Consider the following 16,191-nt stretch of genomic DNA (forward strand, 5'->3'; position numbering starts at 1 on the left):
AGGATTGATCAGAAATAGCCCAAAATTGATATCATGGCAATGAGCCAATTTTGGGGTATTACATTTTGCCCCTCTTTGAATGTATATGCGAGCAGCATGTTTAATTCAAAGAAAATCAAAAAGCATGATGCGAACATGAGATTGGTTCCGAAGTTGATTACACAGAGACCAATTGATAAGCTTTTAAGGACTATCTCTAGAACAGAGCTTAATCCCAAGGAATCCAAGTAGAGCACCTAGATACCTAAGATTGGTAGCATTTAAAAGACTATCTCCAGAACAAAGCGTAATCTTTAAGGATCCGAACAAAACGTCTAGATACCTGAAATTGATAAGCATTTAAAAGGTTTCTTAAGAACAAAGTTTAACCTTTAAGGATCCAGATAGAACATCTAGACACCTAAGATTGAAAGCATTTAGAAGACTATCTCCAGAATGGAGCTTAACCTTCGAGGATCCAGATAGAACACCTAGATACCTAAGATTGATAAAAGAAAGCTAACAAGGTCCAATCACGAGTCGTAGAATCATCCCCAGAATGAGGCTTGATCATCAGGAGTCGAGGTTTAGAATGTCCCAATACCTGTCCATCAAACTCTGAGAAGAGTTGTTATAAGGTTGATCAATTGATGAAAAGATAAGATAGATGGCAAAGATGCCAGATAGAAGGGAACGAAATGCCCCAAGTGATGAGATTCCCCAAGTGATAAGGTCATAAGATGGGAACCAGATGCCCCAAGCAATAGGTATTCAATGATGTAATCATCCTGCCCCCTCGGGAACAAAATCGAAAGATGACACACCAAAAATAGATGTAAAGCAATATAGCAATAGATATAGAAGAAATTAGAGATTCAACATAATGTAGAGGAGATCAGAACGATCGAAAGAAGATTTGATTTGAAATGATTGCGAAGTCGTAAAGACCAAGTTTGACCAAATGTTGACCAAATTTAGCCACAGTTGACTTGAGTTGACTATTTTCAAAATGAATTTTGAAAATATGGAGAATGTAAAGTTAAAAAGATTCCAAGAATCATAAAGTATTAGAAAGATTTGGGCTGCACAAGCGTTTGATTGCGTCGGTCCCCAAAATTTTAAAACACATTTTTTAGGCTCTTAGGTGTGTCAACAGCTATATAAGGGCCCAAGGGATCATTTTCAATTCATTTGTGCTTTTGTCTTGTAGTGATTTTGAGCTCTGATAGAGACATGGCAGTGAACGTGAGATATCATCATTTTGAGATATCCTTGTTGTGTGAAGGACCCATCGAAGAACATAACCCATGTATGGTGAGTGAGCATTAAAATTGACTTGTCTGGGAAATCAATGTTTATTGGTAGGAGACTCTGTATGGGTGCCTTGGCCAGCTGGTTTGCAATTGCCTGCCCCTTTATAGCTTTGCATTCAACATATTGGATGTCAAACTCACTTAGTATCATGACCCATTTAGCCAATCTTCTTGTGAGAGCTACCTTACTGAGTAAGTACTTTAGTGGATCTATTTTAGCCACAAGCCATGTAGTGTGGGTAAGCATGTAGTGTCTCAACTTCTGGGAAGCAAAGAAAACTGCCAAGTAAGCTTTCTCAATAATGTTTTAGTTTTTCTCATAAGAAACTAATGTTCGGCTCAAGTAATAAATGGCTCTTTCTTTGTTGTCATTGTCTTCCTGAGCCAACAGGATTTCCAAAGATGTTTCAGTGGCTGAAATGTATAAAAGCAAAGGTTTCCCATGCATAGGAGGCATCAGGATTGGTGGATTGACAAGATATTGTTTGATCTGTGTTAAGCTTTGCTCACAATCCTAGCTCCAATTGAATTTCATACCCTTATGTAAGGTCTTTGTGAAGGGTTGTGATTTATCTGCCAATTGTGAAATAAACCTGTGAATAGATTGAAGCCTTCCCTATAGCCCTCTCATCTGATTGATGTTCCGAGGTGGTGGCATGTCCATTATTGCTTGTACTTTTTCTGAATCTACTTTAATTCCCTTTGCAGAAACAATATATCCCAACAATTTCCCCGATGTGACACCAAATGTGCATTTCTTAGGATTGAGCTAAAGATTGAATTTTTCCATACGATCTAAGATGGGTCCCAAATCTTGAAAATGAGTATTGCGTTTAGCACTTTTGACCAAGGTATCATCAACATAGTCCTCCATGGTTCTATGCATCATGTCATAAAAAATTATAGTAATAGCCTGCTGATATGTAGCTCTAGCATTCTTTAAACCAAATGGCATCACATTCAACCAAAAGGTTCCCCATGCACATGTGAAAATTGTTTTCTCTTGATCTTCTGGCGCAATTTTTATCTGATTGTATCCAGAAAAACCATCCATAAGTGAGTACCTCTCATAGCTAGTCGTCATGTCCACGATCATATCTATATTAGGCAGTGAAAAGTCATCATTAGGACATGCCAAGTTAAGATCATGAAAGTCTGTACAAACTCTGATAGATTTATCGTGCTTGGAAATAGGAAAAATATTGGATATCCATTCAGCATAATCAATTGCACGGATGAAACCAGCCTTTAGAAGTTTCTCCAATTCTGCTTTGACGAGCAATGCAACATGAGGGTGCATTTTTCGAAGCTTTTGTTTAACCAGTTTGATGCCTGGTGCTATGGACAAGTGATGCATGATAAGATCAGGATCCAATCTTGGCATGTCAGAATATGTCCAAGCAAAATTTATTTTCTTTTCCTTGAAAAAGGTAATGAATTGTTCCTTCTCTTTAGGTGACAATGACTGAGCCAGATGCGTCACATGAGGATGTTCTTCTATGCCTAGGTTAATTGGCTACATCAGCTCTATTAACACTGATGATCTCTCCTGAAAGTGACTGGGAAGGACATCAAATATCTCATCCGCAGGTGCCTCAGAGAGGTTTTCACCCTTGGATACGTCTTTGTTTTTACTTTTTTGGGATTCGACACTGCCACAATGTGGTTTTCACCATCAGACCTCTTGCATTTTTTCCTTTTATTTGTGTGACTGAAATATTTGATCTCAGCCTCAGTCATGTTGATACTCTGTTCATTGGTGGAAGATGTTATAGGTTCGATAGCGTTCAGGTAATAGGCAAGAGCATAGTCATTCTGGAATGTGGGGACTTCGTTAGATGCATTTGGGTTCCAATCTATAATATCGAGATGTGCGAGTGAGAGAGTAGTGTTTGGTTCAATTGCGTTCACAGTATAGTCATTTTAATGTAGCAAGTTAACATAAGCATCAAAGCATAGACACTAGGATGACCTAAATGTTGCTTGCATAACAAACACACCAAACACATGGGAGATCCATCTTATGCTAAGTACTTAGTATTTATACTATCCGCAATGACCCTTGTGTTCGTAACCTGAGACAGAAGTGTGCTAGATATACTCGCAGTGATCCGTACGTTCACTTAATAGGATGAGTATCAATATGTACTATAGCATGAAGAGTTTACTCCAACAAACAAGGAGAAGAACCAGTGTTATTGTCGTATTCGTATAAAAGGAGTCGAGGTACACACAGCCATCCAATACGAGATGGAGGCTCTTATAGTGGACACCCCTTTTATAGGAACGTATCAACTTATTGGAACTAAGCTGCAAACAAAAAGCAAAGAAAAGATCATGCCCCTGTCATTACTTCTCTAGTCGAAGATGACATCATCGAGTTGCTCAAAGAGATATGATAAAGCAAAAAAAAAGAAAACAAAAGAAAAGCTCAGCATATCCAAACAAGTATATCATTTTTTTGAGTTCAATATTTTCGGGATTGATGTCAAGTGTCAATCTCAAGAACAAGTTTGAAAGAAATCTCATCAGTAGGGTGACGATAGTAGGCAGATGTAGTCAGAACAATTGGTGACTGAGGTCAAAGAGGAATCTTCATAGTGAAGAACCTAAGACGGACTAAGCGACAGTAGATAAACATAGCCAGGACAACTAGTGACTGACACAAGAGATTTTACATAAAGGAACCTGGAGACATGACTTAGCAATAGTAGACAGACACAGCTGAAACAACTGGTGACTATTGCGAAAGAGATTCTATGAGGAGAATCTTAGAAAGAGTGACACTAGTGATAGTAGGCAGACGCAGTGAGGACCACTAGTGACTATCGCAAAGGAGATTCTATGAGAAGAATCTCAAAAATTATGACACTACTGACAGTAGGCAGACACAGTCAGGACCACTGGTGACTATCGCGAAGGAGATTCTATGAGAAAAATCTCAAAAAGAGTGACACTAGCGACAATAGGCAGACGCAGTGAGGACCACTGGTGACTATCACGAAGGAGATTCTATGAGAAGAATCTCAAAAAGAGTGACACTAGCGATAGTAGGCAGACGTAGTGAGGACCACTGGTGACTGTCGCAAAGGAGATTCTATGAGAAGAATCTCAAAAAAGAGTGACACTAGCGACAGTAGGAAGACATAGTGAGGACCACTGGTGACTGTCGCGAAGAATATTCTATGAGGAGAATCTCGAAAATAGTGACACTAAGGGGGAATGCCCCCGAGCTATGACAAGACTCTATCCATGGATACATGAGTGAGAAAAGCAGGAAAGAAAAAGCATGAAAGTGACTGTACAGAGTAGCTAGAAGGTACGCTGCAAGATGAGACATTGGGAACAAGAGGTGCCTGTTTACCAGGTTTTCACCTTCTTGGCAAGTTTTTTTTTTTTTTTTTTTGTATTTTTCTCATTTTTGATTTTTTTTACATTTTCTGGAATTTTGAATTTTTTTGGTGCTACCAAGGCACCTATTGCTATGTTTTCACAAACCAAAATGAGTCCACAACTCAGAAACTAGTGAGTTCTAGAAAGCACAAAAGGGTTGCCTAGTGGAGCCTTTAATGCTTCTGTCTTGTAGACCCCTCCCCTTTAACGTGGCACTGATCTTGCAACCACAGGGTGGAACGAGGGGCCGGTGGATTAGCAAGTCCAATAACCCAAGATAGCTAATTAGATCTATCACTAATAACTAAGCTTGCTAGATGAAACTAATAGAGATCACAACCTAGTATCAAATTATGCATGTGTTGTAAAATGAGAACATAATACACACAAGCTTGACACAAGAGATGTTCGTTTTAGCTCCAAATGAGGTGTTATTAGTCAAAGAGAATTACCTGGTAATCTTCGCAACGCACTTAGTAGATGTTTTACCTATTTTTAGCAACTTTATCACGCTTTTCCAATTGTCTCGCAAAAACGCTGTTATGCTGTTTCAAAAAATTAGAAAACACAGAAAAACTAGAAACCACGAATAGTTAGTAAAAAAACCAGCAAACATGAAAATCAATGCAAAAAAAAAAAAATTCTGTCAGCAGAGTCTCACGTGAAATTCCTAACAGTCCACGTGAAGAAGTTCTACGACTCGCGCGAAATTATATTTTGCTCACGCGAAGAAACAGGTTCTGCATGAAGTTTCGCGTGCCCATGAACTTTCTTGCACAATATGGAAAGAATCTTCATGCGAAGATTCTAGATCCTCGCATGAAAATGAACAATCTCGCGCGAAGATTCTTGAATCTGTACGAAATAGTATGGATAGAGAACAAAAAAATGATTAAAAAAATACAAAAAGAGGCCAGAAAAATTGATTTTTGAGCCCCACGGTAGGCGCCAGAAATGTATGTGTGAATATGCGGCCTCTGCTAACACACACACTTCAACACGGTCTTTATTCACAGATTCATCCCGGAATGAACATTGGATTGGTCATTCAAAAATCAGCCGACAAAGTGACCTGTTGCCTTCTATCTAAAGGGAATTGCTTGTCAGATATCCTCAGATTTGAGGTGTTTAGGCAACCATACCCTATAAGAATGAAGGATTTGAAAGAAAATGCGACTAATCTATATGAGAATGTAGATTAATCTAGAATGGAGTATACTAAATGTATGCATATTAAATCTAAATGAGAATTAAACTAACAATGAAAATCTTATGAAAATAAGGAGCTCAAATGAATGCACAATCCAGTAGCAATTTGATGCAAATTCTCATTCAACCTCCTCCAAAATGAAGAGATGAGGGTCTCTTAAATAGACTTTCCTGGAATCCAGCAATAGTTGAGATCGATTTCAATCAACGATCAGGATTAAAGGTGAAGTTCAGTCATAAAGGAAGATTCCCAAATTAAAGGGAGTTAATTGATTTAATTTGAGTAAAAAAAGGAGTTAACTGATTTAATTTGAGTAGAAAAAGGAGTTAACTCATTTAACTCATTTTTTATCAATAGTGAACTACAAATTTCCCTTTTTGAACTGAAGAGAGATTTTGGTGAGATAATTAATTTAATAAAATGAGATATACTCTCATAATTACCTTTTCTATTTAATTAAATAATTATATTTAATTAATTAGAGACAGTTTTCTTATTTAATTAAATAACTTCATTTAATTAATTAGAAGTAAGTACTCCATTTAATTAAATAATTTCGTTTAATTAATTAAAATAGGCACATTTATTAAATTTAATTCCATAGTACATTAGCCTTAAGATATAATATAATTTAATTAAAGTATAAATACTTAGTAATTAAATTAAATATTAATCAATAGGTTTAATGTGACTAATATGAGTAAATACTATAGGAATTAAATAATAAGCCTGATGAATGCAGATTAGGGTTTTTTGCATCTGACATTTATGTCAAGTAGCGAGTAGCAGAATAAGAATTTGCCTAGTAAAATAGGACTTAGGATTGATTAGAAATAGCCCAGAATTGATATCATGGCAATGAGCCAATTTTGGGGTATTACAGGTGGCATTCCAAGTGAATGGCCTAAAGTCCTCTAACAAGGCTCACTTCTAACTAGGTGATTGAAATCCCTTAATCGGGTAACACTTAACATTGTGTATTGTAACCTTTAATAGGATTGGCCTTTTACATGAATCATAGTAGGTTTCAAAAGTACCTAACAAGATCATGTAATGGATACCTTGAAGACATAGATGTAGAGATTCTAAAAAAATATGTTTCTAAATATGGAATCGGGACGCACTCATGAAATTTATAAAAACTCTCTTAAACAAAAGAGAGGTGTGAAGAAACACACATTTATCTTCTCAAAATCTTGTGTTTTCTCAATCTTGGCAATAGAGAAATAGAAAATATTACCTCCTCAATAGTTGGAAATAATAGACATTAAAGAAAGTCTTCTCAGTTACTCATGTATGTTTTTAGTACTTCTTTGCATCTAATATTCCCAATGTGAATTGTATACTTTGTAATACTATATGATAGAAAATAGAGAAGGTATAGGGAAAACATACTATACCCATGATAGAAACCCCTTGCCTATGGAGAACATCAACAAGCAATTTATTTAAACTATATTTTACTAGGGCATTTGAAATGGTAGCACAATCAACTATAATATTTTTTTCTCATAAGAAGAGGGGTTTAGGTTAGAGAAGTTTTAACATGAAATTACATATAGGTGGGCTATTGCATCCGATAAAAAGGGTTGGAGGTGAGCATTTGATATAATGGTATAGGAGGCCATGGGTTGGAAAACATTTGAGAAGGGCTTTATTATTGACTATAATAAATACTAGTGTTTGGAAATCATTAATAGAAATCAACTAACTCATATTAAATTAAGAAGAAGAGTGACAATAAAAATATGTTTGAAACACCATGCAAATCATGCTCTCATTTGGGGCAATTCTTTTCTAGTTTGAAGTATATATATATATATATATATTTCTATGTGTAGAGGTAGAATAATCGTGATAATCTTGAAACACTTTTTTTTAGAAATTTTTTCTCACACCTTCACCCAAATCACTCAAGTTTTAATTTTGGCGCTTCCAAGTGAACAATAATTAAAAAAATTATGGAGTAGCTAAGATACTTATGAATGCAAACCAAGAGCAAATAGGTTGGCTTTAATATTCATGATTTCTTTGTAGAGGTCAATTGTGGTGATCTTATATGCATAGTTGTGAAACCTAGCTAGGTAGTGGCCATACATATGAAAGAAGAAGAATGTGTTTTGTGTAGCTTGATTCCACCAATCAATCCAACATGACAAGTAAAAAAGCATAGTAAAGAAGAGCTAACACTCGTATAGGGTCATGATATTTTGATAGTAATTATAGTTAAAGACATGCTATTTATTATTATTAATTAGTTCACAAATAAATAAACCGAATGTTTGTCAATATAGATATGTGCTTGAACATATAATAACCTATAAATATAATTTTATATATATTAAAAAAGGTGAACAAGTGAGATAACTTTCAAATAAAAGATCATAAGTATCCACTATAAGTATGACATTATATATATGAAATATATCAAATTATAAACATTATTATTATCTATTTTGTCTTTTTCTGGTGTATTCATTAGTTTAAATCTGCTTGTTTTTCCGATTGAGTTCGCCTTTTGTGAATTATTTCTGTTCTGCCTAGAGCAAAGCACAATTTATATCTTGTTGTCTGCTCTCTTATCTTAAATATGCTGATTTGTTTTGCTGTCCGTGCGTTATCATTCTGATTCAACAAATGCGTTGTACAATTAAGAAACACATCAGCAGTTGAGTCGACAGGCAAACCTTAAAAAGCGCATTAATAAATGTTTCTAGAGAAGAAACCAATATGATTCTATATGATCATTGTTGTTTCTGTATATATCTCACTGCCATTATGGTCCGAAATCGGAACAAACAATTATGGTATAAGTAACAAACATCATCATAAATCTAGCACAAACACAATCTGGTAAAAGACCGCAAGGTATAGAATATTCAATATATTATTAGTAGGAGCTCACACCGTCTATACAAAACGGTTATTATATGCGAGTAAACAGAATACTAATTAGCAATGGTATTCATTGCTACACCCATTGCTGATGAAACGCAATGTTTACATTTTATTTAATCCCCACTATTCATTGAGGTCTCCTACAACTTCAGTATATAGTTTTAGGTCTAATACAGAACTCGCAGCACTGCATTGAGCAGATCAATCTTAACGGACCCTGTAAATCAAAACAAAAAATATCTGTTAAGCCATTATCAAATCAAACCCGGACATTAGAAAAAACAAGAAGGAATAAAGAAATAATTACGTGCTGCAGTCAAGCGAGGGTGACATAGCAAAGCCGAGATTAACCCCGCAGAGAGCGGGCAGCTTGCTGGCCTTTGCATAGTAACTGCTGTAGGAAGACGCCACCGACTTTATGCAGTTGCACACGGCTTGCCTATCCGCTGTTGTTTTCGATTCGGTGTTGAGAGTTTTAATGCCATTACAACATCCTTTTGAGGGCTGGGCACTACTTCCTGATACGTAGGAAAAGCAGGGCATTAGATCAGAGACCACAGTTGAGCATGATACTGCGCCTTCCGCTTTGCCGCTCATCCCTACTACCATCACTATTGCAATTACAGCTACCACAAAGTAAACTGATTTCCTTTTGTAACTTCCTTCCATTGCCATTGTCTTGCTTAAGATATACTTAGAGCCAAGATGAGTTAATTATTTTGCATATGTATTCAGTAGTGAGTATCTGAGATTATATAGAAGCTCAAAGAGTCTCGTTAGTGGGCTTCATCGCATCCAAGCCAAGTGCTGAGATTATTATCATGATCTTGTGTCGAGGAGGTGGCGTTTATGGAATGAGATGTGATCAGTTTTTTTATTCAATGCTTGATTTTGGGAGGAGTGGAGTGGCCATATTAAACGGCGAGGAAAGGAAGGTTATGTGGTGAGAGAATCATGTCCGTTGATTGATTGCGTGGTGGAAAGTTGCACCATCATGCGGTGGTTGAATGGGCTCCATATTCTTTACGTGGACTAGTTGGAGCTGATTAGTGTTCAATTTATGGGGGCATTCGTCATAGAGGGTTCATATTTATTTTCACCATTTTAACTTTCTTTCTATTACTTTGTTGATTTTAAATTCATCATTAGTGCTTTCTCAATTATGACTTTTATATGGATGACTCACGAAATGTGAAGTGGAGCTTGAGTGTATGGGGAATGCGGTCTAAATGTCTTTGGTAAAAATCATAATCATAATTTTTAAATTACATATTATTTGTGTTATAAGATATTAATGTTTATTTTTAAATTTTTTATTTCATTTTAAAATATTAAATTTTTATTAATGTTTAACTTGCCATTTCAAATTAATGTTTATGTGCTAAGATTGAATCTAAGTTGTAAGTTTGTAGAATTTATATCTTAAAACTCTACTACATGTGTCCTAATTGCAATGCATTGGCTATATACATATATGTTTAAGTTATAATATTTATATTTGGTTTTTATAAACTTTTGATCTATCAATAAATCATATGATCACACTAGCAAAAATAATATAACATCAAATTTTAGAAAGAAAAAGAACTAAGATTTGTGTGTTGTACATATAGACCACCTACTGGTGTATGTTGTTGTTAAATATTGATGAAGGGTGCTCCCCTTAATACCATAAACACATAACAAAAGTAAAGAAATAACAAAATTTTGTGAGAACAAAATATGGCCTTCTTATTATCGCCACAAATGTGAAATTATAGAATTTAGAATTACAATATGCTAACCCACATAGGCATCTTCATTACAATAATATGCAAGACAATGTATAGGTATTTCTTAAATAGGCAATTTTATGTCACCCGAGAAGGTTCTAGACACACAAACTTAATACCTAGGACTGACATACACTAGCAATATATATAGAGTTACCCAAAAACACTTTTTACATTTATTTTTGAAGTTTTGGTATATCCTTCTTCAAAAGGCCACAACTTTCGAACCATTGCTATGATTGGCTATTATTACCACTTTCCAGAATCCTCAGCTTCTGATCTACAAGCTTGGATTTGTGCAAGCACATATCCATGAAGTTTTTAGGTCTTATCCAGTGATGTTTAAGCCTTCAATGGTGAGCCTAAAGTTTTCATACTAATATTTGATACCAAAAATATGTAATAAATAGATGAATACTCATGATATGGCACTAAGCTTCAACTAGTACAATTATCTATCCAAAATGAACATCCACCTCTAAAATTAGAACATATCGAGCTCATATGAGAGACTTACTATGTAGTAAGCCTCTAGAGACAACAACTCTACTTTAAGACAATCCTTATTCAAATGACTGAAATCAAATATTTTTGATTGATGCAAGATTGCTCTTACACCCAGGGTTATTTGAGAAGTGACCCTGTCACATCTCAGGTATTCAAAGGAAAACCAAGATGGTTAACCTCCTCCTTTGGTAGCCATGATGAATCTTCTACTAACCTCTCTTTCCATTTGGCCAAGTATTCTTCATAAGTTATATTCCTTGTACTTTTGCCAACACAACTATCCAATATCTCCCCAATCTCCTTCGTAGCCAAACTAGCTACTATTATACTCCACTACAGTTCTACAACTTCATCTCTGTCAGCTCCTTCCTAATGGTTTGTCAAATCTGAAATCTTAAATACTAGTGAAATATATTGTTTAGTAGGCAACTACACTTCATAGACATTTCTAGTATCATGCATTTTCACTATCTTGCAATCCAAACTTCTTCATTTTCATCTTATTATATGTACCCATTGTAAAATGCTTCATCCTCAAATACACCATGACTTCATATCTACCTTAGCCTTGTACTATGTATTCATCTTTGTAATGTGCTTCCTTACCTCTTCATTGATATTCTTCAAATGCTTAGAAAATTCTTCTGCTTCACCACTACTTATCTCTCCTTTATCCAAATACCACAATTTAGAAGCATTTATGGGACTACTCCGACACATAATCTAGAATGGTAATTTACCATTGCTGCTATTGACATAATTATTATATGAAAACTTTGTCTGTGGTATAATCAGATCTTATCCTTTTGGTTTATCCCCAACCAAATATCTCAATAAGTTTCGCAAGTTGCAATTCACAACTTTTGTCTCTCCATTAGTCTGTGGATGATGTGATGAAATAAACTTTAAATATTTCTTCAATTTCTTTCACAATGTACACCAAAAATGCCCAACAAATTTGGTATCCTAATCTAAAACTATACTAATTGGAAAACCATGCAGTCTCACCACTTCTCTAAAAAATAACTCTACCACATGAATAGAATCACCACTCTTCTTGTGAGGAATGAAATATACCATCTTGGAAAAGTTGTCAAGCACTACAAAAAGAGAATCATGCCCTCACTAACTCCTTGGTAATCCAAGAACAAATTCCATGTTGACATCCTCGCATGACTTCCCTAGTACGGGTAATGACTGATACAACTCTATACTCTTCTTCACTCCTTTTTCCATCTGAGATACTTTGGAACTCTAGAAAAAAATTCTTGACATCTTACTGCAATTTTGGCTAGTAATATTTCTTAGCAACCAAAGAAATGGTTTTATCTCTACCAAAGTTTCCAACCAATCCTCCACTATGCTTCTCCATGATAAGATTTTCTCTCATTGAACTTTGAACAACATAGCATCTTGGATTATGAAATCCAACCACTTTGTCCTATCAAGTGTAATGGGTTCTTTACAATCCTTCCATGCTTCACCAAAGTGAGGATCCTATGGACACAAATCACTGAGTTCCTCAAACCCAACCACCTCAATCTACATTTCTATTAGCAAAATTTATCTCCTACTAAGATAATCTTCAACTTTGTTATACTTACCACTCGTGCATTTCAAAAAAAATGTATAACTCTAGAAAAACACAACCCACTTCAAATGCCTTTGGTTTAATTGTCCTTAACTATTCAAATATTGAAAATCTTGATGATCAATATACAAAACAAACTCCTTAGGAAGAGGATAGTGTCTCCACTTCTTCAAAGCCTAAACTATAGCATAAAATTCCTAATCATAAATAGAATATTTTCTTTTGGCATTATTCAACTTCCCACTGAAGTAAGCAATATGTCAACCTTCTTGACTCAAAACCGTTGATCTCTAAGCCTATGTGGTCGATTAGTGTCCAAACACTTAGTCATTTAGTAGGAAAGATTACAAGTTCATCACTACAACCAAGTTATCTAGTAAAGGTCAAGAATACAAAGCTTGTACTAAGTAGGATAGTGATTGTTGAGTATTTAATAGTGATCGAACAAACCTACCAGTAGTGACAAAGTAGATGTACACATCAAGCAATATAGTTGATAGGAATCATGTTAACATGTTATTAAGTGCCAAACAAGCAGGTATATAAAAGTGAGTCAAATCATGAACAAGTATACATGATTGAGCGTCAGAGCATTTGAGTGCTAAGTAGTTCAGTTTTGACATATAAGTTTGTAATGACACAAACACATATGTAAACCATTTTGGTTGGCTTTTTTATGATATTTAATATTTGTAGAGCTAGCTAAGAAGATGATCACATGTCATTTCAAAAGGTAATGATCTCAAGGCATGCAATTAAACCAATCAAATAATGGGATAGAAATGAAAAAAGATGATGACATGTAAGTTGTCTTCAAGATCTATAACCTTCATAGAACATGTATTTAAGGAGGATTCCAACCCTAGGATTGTGTGTAGAGAAAAGGTGAAGGAGGAGTATCCTTATGTGTTTGTGAGAGTGAGAAGGAGTGAAGATAAAGTTTGAAAGAAGATCAAATAGGCAACAATCACAATAGTAAAGGACTAAATAGAATTATCAGATTAGGAGATTAGATTAGATATATAGCAAAGAGGAGGAGACCCAAGATTATCTTATAAAGAAAATTGAGGTTTGGGTATTGAATCAATCATTGTTAATTGAGATAGGGTAAATCTCTTAACAAACTAGTTTTAAAAAACCTATGTAAACCTTCTAATAGAGACCTTACTTCATTATGATTGTAAAATCCTTTAACAAGGTGAGACCTAATAGTCTCTTAAGATTTTAATAGGGCAGATCTCTCATAGTGTAGATCATATCTTATGTTCAAACATTGTAACCCTAATAGGTTAACTTTATTGTTGCAACAATAAAGATTTGTGGGTTTCATTCTCACCCTAGTTTTACCTTCATCTTGAAGTGTTTTTGGGTTACCAAATCATTGTGTTATGTGTTGAAATATTTGTGAATGTGATGTATTTTAGTTTTGTTTTAGTGTTACAGTTTTGATGTATTTTAGTTATGTTTCAGTGTTACAGTTTTAATTGTAGATCTATTATATGAGATAAATCAGGTATTAATTTATGAAATTGATTTTGAAGTTGAAATTTTAAGATCCTGATTCAGCCACCCCCCCACCTCCTCTCATCATCTTGTTTCTTATATACTCATTCCAACAAAAGTAAGTCCTATTATAGTACGACTAGCATCACAATTTACTTGAAGCACCTTGTTAAAATCTAGAAGTACTAAAAAGGGCTACCCTGTAACTTTTTATTTCAACATATTAAAACTCATATCTCCTCATATAGTCCACTTAAATTATTCCCCATGCGATCTCATTTTTTTAGTCAAGGGTCCACAAATACTACTGAAACCTCTTATAAAATTTCTATAAAAACTAGTTAGTCTATGAAAAGATCTCGCCTATGTAGCACTCTCTGGAATAGGCCATTCAAGGATAACCTTTACTTTCTCTATGTCCATTTTAAAACCTTATGCTAATATTTCAAAGCTTAGGTAGACCAACTCCTTTTTCAATAAATTGCACTTCTTCAAGTTTGTCAACAACTTTTCTACCCTCAACTTATCAAACACCTTTAGAATATGGATCAAATGCTCCTCTAGTGTCTTACTAAAGATCAAAATATCATTTAGGTAACAATGAAAAACTTACCTAGAAAATCCTTCAGTACCCCATTCATTAGCCCATAAAAGTGGTTAGTGCATTGGTTAGCCCAAAATACATGATTAAACACTTATACAATCCTTTCCTTGTCTTAATGGAAATCTTCCACTCATCTCCTTCTCTGATGTGAATCTGATAGTACTCACTCAAATAGTCAATAACATCATTCATCCTTGGCACGATGGAGATCTATACTTGATTGTGATCTTGTTGATAGCCTAGGAATCTATGTATGTTCTCCATTCTCCATTCTTCTTCAATGCTAATACTACTAGTACAAAACATGGATTCAAACTCTCTAGAATCTACCCCTTCTACAACAACTCATCAACTTGTACATTCAACTCTTCACTTTCTATTGGTGTCATTCTATGCACTTCCTTATTTGTGTTAATCTCATTTTGGTTTTGACAATGATGTGACAAAACACTTAAGTCATTACTTAACAAAACTTAATACATGCTAAGTAAGTAGTGTATGTTGAGCATTATACATAGTTAGTGTCAAACACCAGTATGTGCCGAGCAAATGATATGTGTCAAGTCACTCAAGTACCAACCAAGTCATACATGCTGAGTTATTTAGGAGTCAAGTGGCATCATTTAGGATATAGTGAATGTCAAGCAACAGAGATTTCAAGTGCCAAGTAAATAATTTTTGACATAGTTATTTGTAATGGCACAAACTCCTATGTAAATCATTTTTGACCTACCTTAAGGATTGTTTTACAATTCTAGAAGATATATATGTAGGTATATTGAGAATCCCTATGTAGTACATGCAACCAATCAAAAAGAGGGATATATTAAGTTGAAAAATGGATGAATCATAGTGGTTTATTCCTACCTAACCCTATTTGACCTAAGTTTCCTTAAGGAAGAAAAACCCTAACAAGTGTGTGTGTGTGTGTGTGTGTGTGTGTGTGTAGATGAGAAGAGAAGGGAAAATGCTAAATGAAGAGAGAGAAAGCATTCATGGTGAGTATAGATTTTATGGAAAATATACGAATTGTAGAATTAGTTGGGAGAGAACAAAGAAGAGAAGTTAAAGGATAGACGAGATATATATCTGATCAAAAGGATCACTTAGGATATACTTGGATAGAGAAGATCTGATCTAGCACTAGAGTGCTAACTAAAGGATAAAGGTGTTGAATCATTTTAGCAAGTGATATAGAGTAAATCTCTTAACAAAGTAGTCTTGATAAGATTTTTCAAATGCTTTAACAGTGTGCTTAGTTTATTGTAAATCTAAATCATCTAACAAGGCACACTTTTAGTAGGGCATTGAAATCCTTTAACAAGGTAAGATTTAATGGTCTTTGTAAGCCTTTAACAAGGAAGATCTTTCATAGGGTAGATCATAGTTTATGATCAAATAATTATAACCTTAATTGGATA

At 34.8% G+C, this 16,191-nt stretch overlaps 1 protein-coding gene across 1 annotated transcript; it reads right to left on the minus strand.

Annotated features, from left to right (window-relative positions):
- Window positions 1-8,764: 8,764 nt before the first annotated feature.
- Window positions 8,765-9,520, minus strand: LOC149532948 (non-specific lipid-transfer protein 3-like). The gene is made up of 2 exons (XM_089804601.1): window positions 9,101-9,520; window positions 8,765-9,010 (listed from the first exon to the last, which is right to left on the minus strand). Exons 1-2 carry the CDS (start codon window positions 9,466-9,468, stop codon window positions 9,001-9,003), a joined length of 378 nt encoding a protein of 125 aa, XP_089660727.1. The 5' UTR covers window positions 9,469-9,520; the 3' UTR covers window positions 8,765-9,000.
- Window positions 9,521-16,191: the final 6,671 nt, after the last annotated feature.

Source organism: Cupressus sempervirens, chromosome 10 (genome assembly GCF_028749045.1).
Source record: "Cupressus sempervirens isolate cs-2001-9-10 chromosome 10, ASM2874904v1, whole genome shotgun sequence".
In the NCBI taxonomy this organism is placed as follows: domain Eukaryota; kingdom Viridiplantae; phylum Streptophyta; class Pinopsida; order Cupressales; family Cupressaceae; genus Cupressus; species Cupressus sempervirens.